Raw genomic sequence first — 15016 nt, forward strand, 5'->3', positions numbered from 1 at the left:
AATGATATAATTGTGTATAGTTGCATATAATCGTATATAAATTATATTTGTATTATATATAAATTAAAACAATTTGTATACAATCGTTTTAAAGTAAGTCTTTCCAGCTTCACATTTATAGCTTCAGATTAAAAGGATTACAGTGGTTAGGGTGCATCAAATTTAAAATCCAGGAACAATATTTGAGATTGGAAGTTTCAAGCTTTAATTTTAAAAAAGTAATTTTATATAAATGCATTATATACAAATTAAAATAATTTATATACAAGATTTTTGACACATTTAAAAAAAATCGCCTCGTCTTACTACCTCTCGCTTGGTCAAAAAAGTCATCGTCCGTAAAGGGTTAAGAGTGAGGGAGGGAGACGAAAGAGAGAAAGAGAGAGAGAGTAACGAAGATGCTGTTTCAAAATGGTCTTGGAATTACAGGATTAGGTCTACAATTCAGGCAATTACGGTCTGGCTTACGTGACGGATTTCGAAGATGGCCGCGAATTAGCAGCGTTTTGAACCGCAAACCGCGGCGGACACGGCTGCGGTTAATAAAACGATTTCGCCCGGGCCTTGCATTCATCGGGCCGACCCAATTTTTCGAGCGCCGATCGCGGTACACCAATTACACGTTGCCTCGGCGCGAGATCGCGATGCAGCAAGCTCCCTCTTCCACCCTCTCTCTTTCTCTCTAATATTCGCTTTCTGTATCTCTCTCGCTCGCCCTCGCTCGCATTATTCCGACGGCCGGATTCCCGATCCATAATGAAAAGCAGGTAACAAAGCGTGGGAAACACGTATACACGGCGGATACCCGGTGCCCCACTTTTACACACGGATTTCCATACACTAATAACGAGACCGTCGGAGCATGCATAACGCAGGTTACGCGGTCCAACGGTTCCGAAGGAGGCTGAGCGCGCGCCCTCTTCAACCGCCTACAAAATTTCTTCCCGAGCCCCGGGTCCAGGACGACTCACCCTAGCCCGCAGGGGCTCCTTCCTTCCTTCCTTCCTCCCTTCCTTCCTTCCGCCCTCCCTGTGGACAATTTTCTAATGGCCGGATCCCCCGGAATTCCCCAATACCGAGGATTGTATTTGAAAAGTTCGAACGAGCCTGAAAAGGGTCCTCGTATATTCAATGTAAGGGTCTGCCGAGTTTCGAGGGCGTCGTAAATACGTCAAGCTTAGTTTCGTTCGATTAGACGAGCTGGAATTCATGGTTACTTGTGTTTCGATGTTTTTGAAGCGGGTCTGACTATGTACCGACTTGTTTCACTTCTGTATTTTGAGATTTATTTGACGAATTTGCCTAGAAATTTTTGTTTCTGTGGAAACAGACACTGTCTTATCAGTCATTGAAAAATTCTACTTAAGGTAGTATATAATAATAAATAAAGATAGTAGTGAACATGATTTGGTAAATAAAATAATTATATTCTTCATTTTTAAAGAGTGGAGAGGACTGCATTTTTCACTTGTTTCTATTGTAATATGCTCTCTTAGACATACTTTAAATTCGATTATTCCAGCTGGAATTTATGGTTACTTGTGGTTCAATCTTTGTGAAACGTGTCTGACCACGTACCGACTTGTACCACTTTTGTATTTTGAAATTTATTTGACGAATTTGCCTAGGAACTTTTGTTTCCGTGGAAACAGACACTGTCTTATCAGTGATTGAAATGTTCTACTTAAGATAGTATATAATAATAAATAAAGATAGTAGTGAACATGATTTGGTAAATAAAATAATTATATTTCCCACTTCTAAAGAGAGAAGGGGACTGCAACTTTCACTTATTTTTATTGTAATATGCTCGTCACAATTTTTAAATATACTTGAAATTCGCGATCTGGTTTTGTCTGACCAGTGACGAACATATTCTACTCGATAATTGCTGTACCTTAAATTTTTCTATGATAAGAGGAATACAAATTTTATTTATTTCTAGTATAATATATTCGTCCCATGTTTGAAATATATCTTCAATTCTTATTAAATATTATTCTCCAGATTACATTATGTCTGACTGGCGTCTCATTAACATATCCCACTGCAGTATAATTAAATTTTCAATTTCTCCGAGAGAAGAGGTACACAACGTTCATTTATACGTATCGCAACATATTCCTCCTGATTTTCAAATATATTTTCAGTTCGTGATTATCACGTGTATTAAATTTTTATGAGAAACGCGGACGCAATTTTCACTTCCTTCTGTCCCGATTTATTCAAACATATTTCGAATTCGTGATTACACTTTCTCTGATCAAATACTGCCACGTGTCATTTGCGGCGGCTACTTTCATTTTTTTAAAGTGTAAAAAAACAATGCTTCATTTTTTAAAGTGTAACAAACAATGCTTCATTTTTTTAAAGTTTAAAAATTATGTTTCATTTGTTTTTAATGTGTAGAAAACAATGTCTCGTTTTTTTAAAGTGTAGAATACAATGTCTCATTTTTTTAAACTGTAAAAAACAATGCTTCGTTTTTTTAAACATTGTTTTGCGCTCACGACCAGAATTACTAATCTTTGCCATCCCCATAAATAATACCGAGTTTCATCTCGTTCAATTAGCGTTGCCATCGTCCATTGTTCGAATGCTATTCAGCCGTTCCTACATGAATCCGAGTGAAAGTTAAAAATGTCTTATCGTTGAAACACGGCGGATGCGTTATTTATCGCATCCGATTCCGCAAGCTGGTTCTGGTTGCCGATGCGGGCGGACGACAGAAGCTCGGCAAGGCATCCCGGCGTCCCTCGGAACATCGTTTTTCGCGTCATGAAACAGTAACTGCCTCCCGGAGACCACTCTCGCCGGCCATACTTCGTCCGGTCGTATATTTTCATGTTCCAACGGCTTTCTCTTCTTTACTGCCACAGTTCGCCCGTATATTGTCCGATTATTAATTCACTGATTTCCCCGGCACACGCTCTCGCCCGCTTTATTAGTTTTACTGATTTCATCGCCCGTTCCGTTTTTCCAGCGGTTTCACCATCGGGCATCCATTTCATCCCCGGTCACTGTAAATTCTGTTTGAACTTGCTCGTTCATCGCGTTTCCGCAGACTATGCTAAGGTAGTTCATCTGATCGCAGAGCATCTCGTTCTAAAGATATTTTTATTTCATTATACACACTTTCGTTCTGTCTGATTATATATGTTTTATTTTACTGGAACGATATGCGAAGAGAAGATTATATTTCAATTTTTTAGGGATTTGTTAGTATAATTTCAAAAAATACTTACTAGCCCGTTAATGAATGATAATAATAATAATAATAATAATAATAATTTTACGGACACTGCAATGTTTCATCTGATCGCAGTGCATATAATTCTACCGACATTTTTATTTTATTATTCAGACTTTCGTTCTGTCTGACCATATATGTCTTATTCTACTGACACGATATGCAAAGATTAGACTGATGCTGTTTAGACTTCAATTTCTCAGAGACATGTCAGTACAATTTTAAAAGGGCTTTACTAACTCAACAATAAAGAATAATTATTATTATTATTACAATGATAATTTCATCGCACCTGTCACACTAACCTAGACAGCAAAACGGTTTATCATATTTCTCGAATGTCCGACTATAACGTTCCATTTCCACCGATACAATCTACCATGCATTTCTTAAATATTCTTGCACGATAGAATAACGTTTTAATGTATCTCCCTCGTGGATTCATTCGTCTTGTAATGTATGTTTAAAATTCATGAGACACGGCTGACTCAACATTGATCTGTTCTACCGGTGAAACCGCAGACTTCAACATCGAATTCACCGTACAAAAAGAATGTTACATTTCCCGCGAGAAAGAATGATTCTCCGAGGCGTGTCCTCTCTCGAAAAGAACACCGTGTTACAGGGTCGATCGAAAAGAAGGTTAATTTACCGTAAGGATACCGTGCGCCACCGTTCAAACGATCGAACAACACCGGGCGATCGCAATTCTACGGTGTAACAAACCCCGTTAAATCGAAGGTAAATGTCTGAAAGGAATCGTCGAGCCGTCGCAATCCCGCGAGGGCAACGGCGCCCATCCCCGCATCGAGATTTCCCGTGGAAAAAGGGATCCTTTCTCTCTTTCACGCGTAAATTTCATTCCGTTCTCGAATACACCGCTCTCGCAGGTACGGTAGCACGTACACACGTACGGTAGCACTTACACAAGTACCATAGCGCACGTAGACGTACGACAGCTCTTACACAAGCAGGGTAGCGCATGCAGACGTACGGTAGCATATACACAAGTACGGTAGCACGTACACAAGTACGGTAGCACGTACACAAGTACGGCAGCATATACACACGTACGGTAGCATATACACACGTGCACACGCTCGCGGAGAAACTTTTCCGCGCGAGGAAACGTTTCGGTTGCCGCGCGACATCGAGGACAACCCACGCCCGGTGGCACAATTCAATTTTCGTATCGCCGTCGAATCGAAAGGGATACCTATTCCGCCCCCCGTGCATCAAGCTTTTTCCACCCCTCTCCCGCGAGAGATTAAAAAGAAGTTATTCGGAACATCGCTGCAACCCCTTTCAACCCCCCTATTCCCAATTTCGCGAGCCCATTCTCTGTTTAAAACTGAATTCCAGCCTCTCGCGTCCGCCAGGCGATTGTTCGGCCGCTTTCTTTCGAGATACACGCCCGGCCCGGCAGCGTTCGTGAATTGCGCGATCCCGATCGGGCCCCGATAGTTCCGCATCGATTTTGCAATTTGCAATCAAGGCGTAGGAGGAAGAAAAATGTTACGGGTCGTGTTGTGTACAGTGTTTTCGCGTAATTGACGCTCCTTTTGAAATGCTTTATACTATTTAGTCATTCTTGTATATTTATTTCGATGTTTATATTATTTCAATTTTATGTTAATATTTTCTTATTTTCTTTAGTATATTCTCCATTTTATTTTAATTTATTTTACTGCTATTCTACTTATATTTCATTTTATTTTATTGGTATTTATTGTATTGTGCATTACTGGTGTTAGCTTGTAATTAATTGATGATATACATACTGCTGAAAAGAATTATAACACAGAAAATGTTGACCAAAAATTTAGCCACTTCGACTGACGATAACTATACTAATATTTATCTTAAGACGATGACTCTTTTTTTTAAATAAAGCTTGAGACTTTTGATTTCAAAAACAATTTCTGGATTTTAAATTTGATGCACCCTTACCACTGTAACCCTTTGAATGTAAAGCTATAAATGTGAAGCTGGATATACTTACTTTAAAGCGATGTAACTTCACAAGAAAAAAATCGCAACTTCTCTTATTTTATCTTAAATTAAAAAGGGAAGATTAAACTTTATTTAACTGTAAATGGCATTTGTTAGAAAAAATTCTATAAAGTCCTAATGAATTATCTTTGAATAATTTAGAAAATGCTAACAGATTTTTTAACGAGGCGTGACAGTCTTTTTAGAAATATTGTTACTACGGTAATTTGGTGTTATCCGAGTCTGTGATTTTTGGTGAAATGTGCGACGCGGATGAGCTAGAAAGGGTCTAACTGCCCCGTTTATGATTTGAAAATATGAATGGTAGTAAAGGTATAAAGTACATGTTCTTTTCTGACAACGGAACACATTCCGCTAGCAGCGTATCAATTTGGATGCGACCGGTTAACCCTTTGCACTCGAAGCCATTTTAACTGTAATTCTAAAATAATTTTTCTAACATAGAATTTCCATTTTATAAGGTGAAGAGGTTACGTTCAATTGAAATTGAATCCTGTAACTCATACAACAAAAGTTATACTTTTAATAATTTTTGAAATTTAATTTTTCCTGACATGAAAATTATTTCGGAACGTGCTGTAACAATTTCAGTGGCGACTCAGTGTCACCGCTCGAGTGCAAAGGGTTAACATTCTCCGTACGATAATTCCATGGAGAACGAAGTCGCGAGGCTGAAGTAGAACGATCGGGCAACCGAGCGTCCAAACAAAAGAACCGTCGAGCCGTCAACGCGGCGTTGATAGATCGCCGGCACTCGGTCAAAGTCATTGAAATGACGGAAGGTGTTCCGGCGCGGGCTGACGTCGTCGCAGCCGAAAGTTGGCCGGCGACGGCACACCCGAATGAATACTAACGGGGACACCCGCGGCGAATAGTTCCTCGTCGAAACTAACTAAGGTCTCCGGGAGCTCATTTCGCAGCGCGCCCCCGCGTAATTTCATTTCCGTGCGCCGATTTCTCTCTCTCTCTCTCTCTCTCTATTTCTCTCCGCGGATCCGCGCTCGCTCCGCCGCGAGCGTATCTCGCCGTCGCATCCGAACCAGATTCACCGCGAGATATTATACCCGGGGCGCGGCGTGTTCCCGGTTGGAAAATTAATTTCATCGATTACTACCCGAGTATTAATTCCGTTCGGCACCGAGAGACGTCTCGCGATTTCTCCGACATTATCTGGGCTGCGGCCGGATCAGACGTTCCCCGTATAACGGGCGGTATTAACGTGGCCGTTAACGACGGCTTCCATGTTTGTTTCGACGTTGCCGTTTCGCGCAGACTGCGAGGACTCTTTAGAAAAGCCAAAATTCCTTATTTTGATTAGTCATGCTGTATGTGCGAAAATGTTTAAGCTCTAGGTTAATGATTTTTTCGTTTGTGATTATTCTAATTCTGACTAGCTAAATATATAATAATAGTAAATTAAGATATAAACATATATATGTATAGATATAATAAAGTGTTCTATATAAGTTGGAAAATAATAGACTCTAATTTAGGAAAATATAATTGTTATAAATATAGATTAAATGAAATAAGATTATATAGTTATTTTTGTTTAGGAAGATTAAATATAATTCTTTTATTTAATCTTTTGAATAGGTGTTATTTTAAGTAAAATTTAAAAGTTGCTTTTAATTTATTTAGTATAATTATTAAGAATAATAATTATATTGAATAAATATATATTTTTATTAATATATATTCCACTATGTGGATCGCGATAATGCTCGTTCTATTTCAGAATAAATGTCTATTTTAAATAGTATAATGTAATATAAGCTAATATCAAACAGACGATTTAAATGCTTCGAAATTTCTAATGTTAATCTAAATATCTCGAGTACAACAAATTTCTCAGAAAGTGTTAAACATAAAAGTAAATCCATTTCCAAGGATTACCTATTTTATCCTTACTTATTTTACTTTCTTTGTTGATCAGTCTATAAGTTATTTGGACCGCCTTTCATGCACTCCTTGCAACTGAAAGTAGTAAACGTCGGTGCATAGTCAGACACCAAACACGGAAAGCGGATAAGTATTTGTATCGCCATTCTATATCACTTCCACCAGTTTATGTATTATGTTACGGTCTTGTATATTCAACGTCGTTGGTAGATAAGAAGTATAAAACGTGCATAATAAATAAAAAAGCTGTCCTTTTAACTAGAAAGGCTTCTTAATAAGTAGAAAAGCGTTTAACATTCTATTGTTTTAATTTGAATATAATTCTAATCTCCTGTCCCCTTAAATATTAAAGCGACTGTAGACACGCGACAAATCTAAATTGTCTTTCGTAAAAAATATTAACCCTTTGGGGACAAGTGTCAGCATATAGCCGCCCAATTCTCGCGCTGCTGCTGCCTACATCTGTCATTCTAAACGATAAGATACGCATGGGGATACTAGCCTAAGAAATCTAGTCGCCTCTCAATGAAATTAGAGACTTTTAGCAATGAAGTCTTATTCGAATAAAGCTTTAGTTTTCATAACGCAAACGTGCGACATGAATATTTTCTTTACTCCTCGCTCCAATACCTGTCGTCCACAGCGACGCTCGCCCGTCGAGTGTCTCCGTCCCCAAAGGGTTAAAATCGAAAAATTTCTAATCGTTACGAACTATGAAGAAAATGGTAACAGCAAAGCATTAAAAAATGCTAAAATTGCATATAACGAAAAAGGGCGATAAACTTAATCCGGGCATGTTGGAATATCGAGGCTAGTGCTCGAAGCCCGGAAACGATAGAACAAAACATCCGGCAGAGCGGTCCGCGCGTTGGAATTCTGTATTTAAAGCTGATTACTCGAAACGCAATTAAAGCGGAGGGCGATCGCGTGTCAGCCGGGGCGTCGACGCGCTTTTTTGACAGCGCGGTCGCGCTTGAATTTCAATTAATCCGAAATTGGCAGTATCGCTGGTCGGAGGAGGAGGTGGTTCGTCGTCTCGTGTGCCGGGCGTCTGGAATTACAGGGCCGAACGTTTTCAGGATTAACCGCGGGATCCCGGAGCTACTTTGAGACTCGCTCCAATTTGCAATCAACGTCGCTTGCATATTCCCGAACCGGAATACGCCCCGGTCCTTGATGATCACGAAGGAACCGACGCGCCGACGTTCAACCTACCACCAAAACTCCGGCGTGATATCATTGTTGTCGCCGCGCAGGACAAACAGCCGCGTTCATCAGCGCCAAACGACGCGATAAACCGAGCGAAAACGTTCACACCTACGCCATCCTTCGTTTCAATATGTTGCTGGCTACCGAGGAAAATCGCTGCGATATCAGCTGTTCCTTCCTGATAAACGCCGCTAATGAAGCGTCGTCGCCTGTCGCTTACGGATTTCTTTTCTACCGAAATTGGCTAGGCGAGAATCTTTCATCTTTTCGCTTGCGCGACAGTTCGACGGTTTTGTAGAATAAATTTCGGGGAAAAGGAGCCCTTTGATCAACAGTTATTGCTCGTATATGGAAAGGTCTTTCGGGTAAATGCAGTTTTGTTTTATGATCAACGTTAGCGGCATATTTCCTAGATTTTCCACTAACACGTAGTAGTTTTTTGGATATTTTATATTTTTTAACAATGCTCATGCGATAGTATGGAACTTATATAATAAATTTCGATTTAGATAAATCTTCTGCTTGGAAATTATAAATATATTTGCAGAGACCCTTTGGATCGCTTAACCCCTTGCCGTATTTTAACAAGTCTGGCTCGTCATAGTGATTCCTATTAATATCATGTTAATAATAAATGTTATTCCGTTCTTTTCAACTGGAATAAAATTCTGTCCTCTTCTCGTCGATATTTAACCATTTAAGTAAATGTTGACAAACGTAATAAATATTTTTCCTTCTCCTTCTAAGAAATTATTACAGTAGAAAATGTGATTATTCTTGTAACTATGAAGAAAATAGTTATAGATATATTTCCTAAACTTTATTCGAACACCATGACTATATTTTATTTTCGAACACGGTGGCTATATTTTATTTCCGTACACAGTAGACGTATCTTACTTCTCCACCTAATTTTGTAAAATAGCACGAAGCAATTATATAATAAATTTGAAGAACGCTCGAATTTTTCATATTCGCCGATGGCGCTTTAATTCGCTGCGTTTTTAATCTGGAAAAAACCTAACCGAAGAAACTGGCTTCCGGGTAGTAAAAAAATATAAATGTGTAACAGTAATATAGTGATATTTCTCAACTATAGAAGCACGGTAATATTTCAGGATTTCCGCGGCAAACACGCAGGATCGTGCCCGCGTAAAAATTCCCGTCCGCGGTAGCAAATATGAAAGTCTCTCTCTCTCCCTCTCTCTTCTGGACCCGTCTGACCGCAACGAACCTACTCCACTAGCCGGCACGCTTAATTCCTCGCCCGCCCGACTTATCATACTTCCGCGCCTCTTCCACCGGTTCACACATCCAATTACTCGCGGCATCTTCCAGCGGGAAGTCCGTTTTTCCGTCCGCGGCATCATAAATTCCGTGGGAAACGAGCCTTAAAATTCAAGCGCCTACAACGCGCCGTTCGCGGCCGGATTCAATTTCGAAAGTTTCGAATTCGTTTCCGACCTTGTCGTAGACCTTGTGCAGAGAACGGGGCACCCGATAATCTGCTTTTCGTTTAATTTTCGACTGCCGATCGGCCCGCCCTCGAAACTTCCGCCGATCCGCCGTTATCATTCCCGCGCTTCTTTGCGCCCAATAGCCGCGTGTAATCCCGTTCGCAATTAACTTATGCAAAATCTCAGCTCGCGGAGAGTAATGTACCATCTCTCTCTTTTCCTCTCTCTCTCTCCTTTTCTCTCTCGGTCGGGGATCGAAAAATCGCCGGCTTTTTTTCGCGTCGCCGTGGAAAAGCCGCTTAAAGAATCGGATCCCGGTCGCCGGGACCGCGCCGCCGGATGACGGTCGCGCCCGGAAACGTTTTCTAATTAATTCCGCCCGTTAATTAGTTACGCGTGACCACGTAATTATCTGGTATTTCGCAGCGTTGCTCAATTTCCCGGACACCGTTCTGCCCCCCACTTCTCTGAATGTCGGCCGACGCCGCTGCCCGCGAAAGAATCGTCGCGGGCCGCTCGATTGGTTTCATTAATAAATTACCCCGGCGTGCACTCTCGTCAATCGCGCCGGGTTTCGTCCGCGTTCGCGGCGCGACCTCGCGGCCCACCGCCCCGCTCACCGTCGACAGCTAATTAAATCGGCAACGCGGCGAAGGAAGCTTCTCGCCGCCCGGTAAAGAAAGGAATGGGTGAACGCGGTGGAAATGGTGAAAATAATAAAAATGGTGGAAATTGTGAAAATGGTAAAAATGGTAGGAATGGTAAAAATAGTAGAAATGATAAAAATAATAAAAATGGTAGAAATGGGGAAAATAGTAAAAAGGGTAAAAATTATAAAAAATTATAGCAATGGTGCAAATAATAGAAATGACAGAAATGGTGAAAATGGTACAAATAGTAGAAATGGTAAAAATAATAAAAATGGTAGAAATTATGAAAATGGTAAAAATGGTAGGAATGATAAAAATAGTAGAAATGGTAGAAGTAGTAAAAATAGTAGAAATGGTAAAAATAATAAAAAACGGTTGAAATGGGGAAAATAGTAAAAATCGTAAAAATTATAAAAATTATAGCAATGGCGCAAGTAATAAAAATGACTGAAATGGTGAAAATGGTAGAAGTGTTAAAAATGGTAGAAATGACGTTGGAGAATTTTTCTAGATAAAAATAATAATCGTATGAATATCAAACTTCGTGTAATTATCAGCCCCTTTTTCAAGAAAGCAGGGAATTTTGTTTAGTAAAAATGCTTCGGTATCTACGAAATTATTGAAAAATAAAAGAAACTAATAAACATATCAATTTCGAATCGTTTTTTACTACCTGCTACAATAATCTACGCCAATATTTCTCACCTAAAAACTCCAATTAATTCAGAAATTACGTGATCTTAATACTTTCCACAACAGTCAAAATTTATTAATTCATCTAACAAAAACTATTAAATCTATCGAAACAAAATCTTAACAATTCATTACCCTAATAACTGAAGAATACATACTATTTTTTCCTCAAGAATCTATCGATCGTCTCCGAAGTTATAACAGTTTCGGTGAACATTGTTCGCGCAAGTAGTATAACCCCGCGAATGCTCAGACATGCAAATGGGGCGATTTCGAGGGTGAAATTCTCCAACCCAAAAAAAAAAAGGGAAAAAAATATAAAATACGAGGACGCAGTTGGGATTGTAATCCGGGAGGGGTCTGGGCAACACGATAACGTTAAGACGCGGATCCCGATCGTCGAAAGAAAAAAATGATCGAAAAAGCGGCCGGGGCTTCGTCGAGCACAGTGTAAAAGGATTGGTAGCATTGTTCCAGGAAAAGTAGCGCGTTACAAAAGGGGGCAGGAACGAAAGAAAGCCACTCCTTTCCAGATTCCAGTAAATCACGCCTTTAAATCTCGGATCAAAGTAACTCCCCTTTGATTTCGAGCTACCTCGTACCCTTCGATGAAAAGAGGACCGGAGGCTTTTCCCGAGAATCGAATAATTAACCGAACGGGACCGGCTGTGCACTCTACCTCCCCCTCTTCTTCTCTTTCTCTCTCTATCTATATCTCTCTGTCTTTCTCTTTCTATCTCTTGCTATCTATATCTCTCTCTTTCTCTCGCTATATCTCTCTCTATTTCTCTTTATATCTCTCTCTTTCCCTCTCTCTTTCTCCGTCTCTCTCTCTCTCTCTCTCTCTCTCTCTTCCTCTCTCTACTTCTGTCTTTCTCTCTCTATATCTCTCTATATCTCTCTCTATATCTCTCTTCCTCTCCCTTTCTCTCTCCAGCTTCCTCTCCCTCCCCACTCCGTCTCGCCCCGTCACCGCCGTCTTCATCCGCGATTATCGATTTATTGCTACGTCTGAGACGCTCCGAGAGGCATTCAGACGAGTTTATCATCTGGATAGCTGTTCCCGTTGATAGTTTCAAAAGCGGAGAGGGGTCTGGTGATGTTTATGTTTGATCAATCGTTCTCCTCTGGCTGTGTGCTCGGCTGGAACGTCGCTGCTAATAACTACTCGAGCTGTCCCTGTTCCGCCGACACGGTTCTCTCTTAATTAACTTAATATTTCGTTATTACCAGGGGAAAAACAACAGAAAATATTATTAATTTTATGTAGCATTAATAACATTGTTGTCATTATTCTTATTAGTGTTATCAATATTATTGTCATTATTTTATTAGGGTTATTAATATTATTGTCACAATTTTATTAATATTATCGATAATATTAAATTTTATTGACAAAATTAAATAGAATCTGTCCTGAAACAATAAACTCCGAGTATCCGCTACAGTTATTATTCTACTGTGAATCGCTATGGAAAATAAAAGATTGAAAAAGGAAGATTAAATCAATTTTTAAATAAATAATAAATTCTTGTTTTGATTATTTTTTTGTGGATTAGGATGCGAATTAAATACCCAGACTATGTACTGTCATACAAAATATAAATATTTTAAGGTATTTATGTGAAGTGATAATTCAATAATAATGCTTTTCATTGTTTAGATATTTCATTGGATCGTTAGGCAAACTATAAATCCAAACTGTGAATTATTACAGGAAATACAAGTTTCCTAAAATAATAATATAAATCTTAAGTTCAATAAAAATGAGCTTCTTCCTCCAATAATTTCCCTTCCGTATTGTCATGTAAATTGTAATACTTTATATCATTAGAGAAAATTAAATTATATTGCGACAATTCAATAAAACAGAAATAGAATATATATCTGTTTTTAATCATTTCGATAAAGGTGATAAAGCGAAACGGCGCTCGCGGATGATCGGATATTGGAAATTTCCGAAATTTGCTTTCCCAGGTCGAAACGAAATTTCGCAGCAGCGACAGGGTTTTCGTGAAAAAGGTCTGAGCCCTTGGCGCCCTTAATCGCGCCCACACGGATTCGAACGGCCGACATCAGTCCCTATTCGAGGGTAAACGTTTCGAAGTGACTCCAATTAGAGGCCATTATGGCCCGGTTATTAATGGCTCTCGGCCCGTGGGCTACATGACGCGATTCCACGAAACGCGTTACGTTATTCCGGCAGATTATACACCGGCATTACCGGCTGACAGAGGAAGAGAGAGAGATAGAGAGAGTGAGAGTGTCGATATCATGAATTCGTTCGCGTTTCCGGCGGAATGCTATTTGCCCCCGATCTGTGTGTACCGTGTTCTCGTACAATCCAAATAATATTTTACTGTAAGCCCAACGAGTTTAGGGGTTTGGACGAGATCGTAACCGTGTCTGACCACGAACGGGTCTTTCTACTGGTTTCGATGCCGAATCACCTATATGCCTATTTGCTTCGCGTGTAAATTCATTTCTGTTACGTGTAGTCTAAATGATCCTGCTTAACCGCTCACCGGTGCCCTTCGACACATAAATAACTGCCGACGCGGCTAGGTAAAATCCATTGTTCGTATCTGCCCACTACGAGATTTTGCGTTCACTCGATAGACAAGAGTTTAAAATAAATGAAGTATAGAAACGAAAGAGGCAAATGAGAAAAGGCAGAAATAAGAAATGCAAAAATAAAGAGGCAAAATAAATGTTTGATAAAGAACGGAAATTATTTATAGCGTAATATTGTATATATATATTACTTAGGCTGGATTTTTGCGCGAATGAAATTTATCATAACTAAATTACCATTTTTCTTAGTATATATATTTTTTCGTATATATTGTATTAGCTGTATATATTCTTTTCTTAGTGTATTCTACATGTACACTGTCACTTTAATCGTTTACTTTAATAACTAGTAGAGAAGTTTGTTTTATTTTACCAAACTGTGTTCTTCCAGGTTTACATTAAATAACCAGAGGGGGAAATACTTTAATAACTAATAATACAATTGAGTAAAAGCGCTACAATGGCACTATATGACAACATAAGGCGCTTTGTGCCTAAGATGCTAAACTAACTTACTTAAAATAAATAATTAACCCCATAGCTTACAATGACGTCTCAGAGGTGTCGTAAGTCTATCGGGCCAAATATGAAAAAGTCGCCTTAGAGGGGTTAAAGGGGTCTTAAGAGTCTACCTAAAGAGGCCTTAAAGGGGTTAAATAAACTGAATCTAGAATAAATTAATTGGCAAACGAAATCTGTCGATCGACGATTAAAATTGCCGGCTAATCGTGATTTATTGTGATTTCTTTCGAACAGAATGCCTAACGAAAACGCGCCAGCCTGCGAGTGCGGGGTGATGGTCGACCTTCCGAAATCACGGAACAACTCTCTGTCCGCGAAGAAGCTGATCAGGATATCGAAGTCGAAGAGCGGCAAGCAGGAGGGCCGGTCCGGCAAGAAGCAGCAGGATGAGGCGCGCTCGAAGAATAGAAGCTCCGAGACCGGGAGCAGTAGCTCGGTGGTCGACCAAGGGAGGCAGACCACGAAGAGCAGCAAGTACGACAAGCGTTTGAATCACTCGAGGAGGACTCGAAGCGCCGACAGGGCGGAATCGCATTACACTTACATCGGTAACCATGAAATATACTCGACTGCGAGCTGGCGAGCATACCGAACATTGAAAGTGGCCAACGCGTGTTGCTTCGCACGAGAGACGGGACTCGGGTCAATTAGCAATGCTTTCAGTTGGAAACTGTACTGAATTTACTAGATTACTGTCAATTTTCGATTCAGAAGATTATTGTCAATTTTTGATTCAGAAGATTAGT

At 39.8% G+C, this 15016-nt stretch overlaps 1 protein-coding gene across 1 annotated transcript in view; it reads left to right on the forward strand.

The window, feature by feature from the left end:
* LOC144475037 (uncharacterized) overlaps positions 1-15016 on the forward strand; it is a 96776-nt gene that overhangs the window by 79182 nt on the left and 2578 nt on the right. Inside the window, 1 exon segment of the mRNA XM_078190559.1 lies at positions 14505-15014. Within this exon segment, the coding sequence (XP_078046685.1) occupies positions 14506-15014 (509 nt within the window). The 5' untranslated portion in view covers position 14505.

This window comes from Augochlora pura, chromosome 9 (genome assembly GCF_028453695.1).
Source record: "Augochlora pura isolate Apur16 chromosome 9, APUR_v2.2.1, whole genome shotgun sequence".
NCBI classification, from domain to species: Eukaryota; Metazoa; Arthropoda; class Insecta; order Hymenoptera; family Halictidae; genus Augochlora; species Augochlora pura.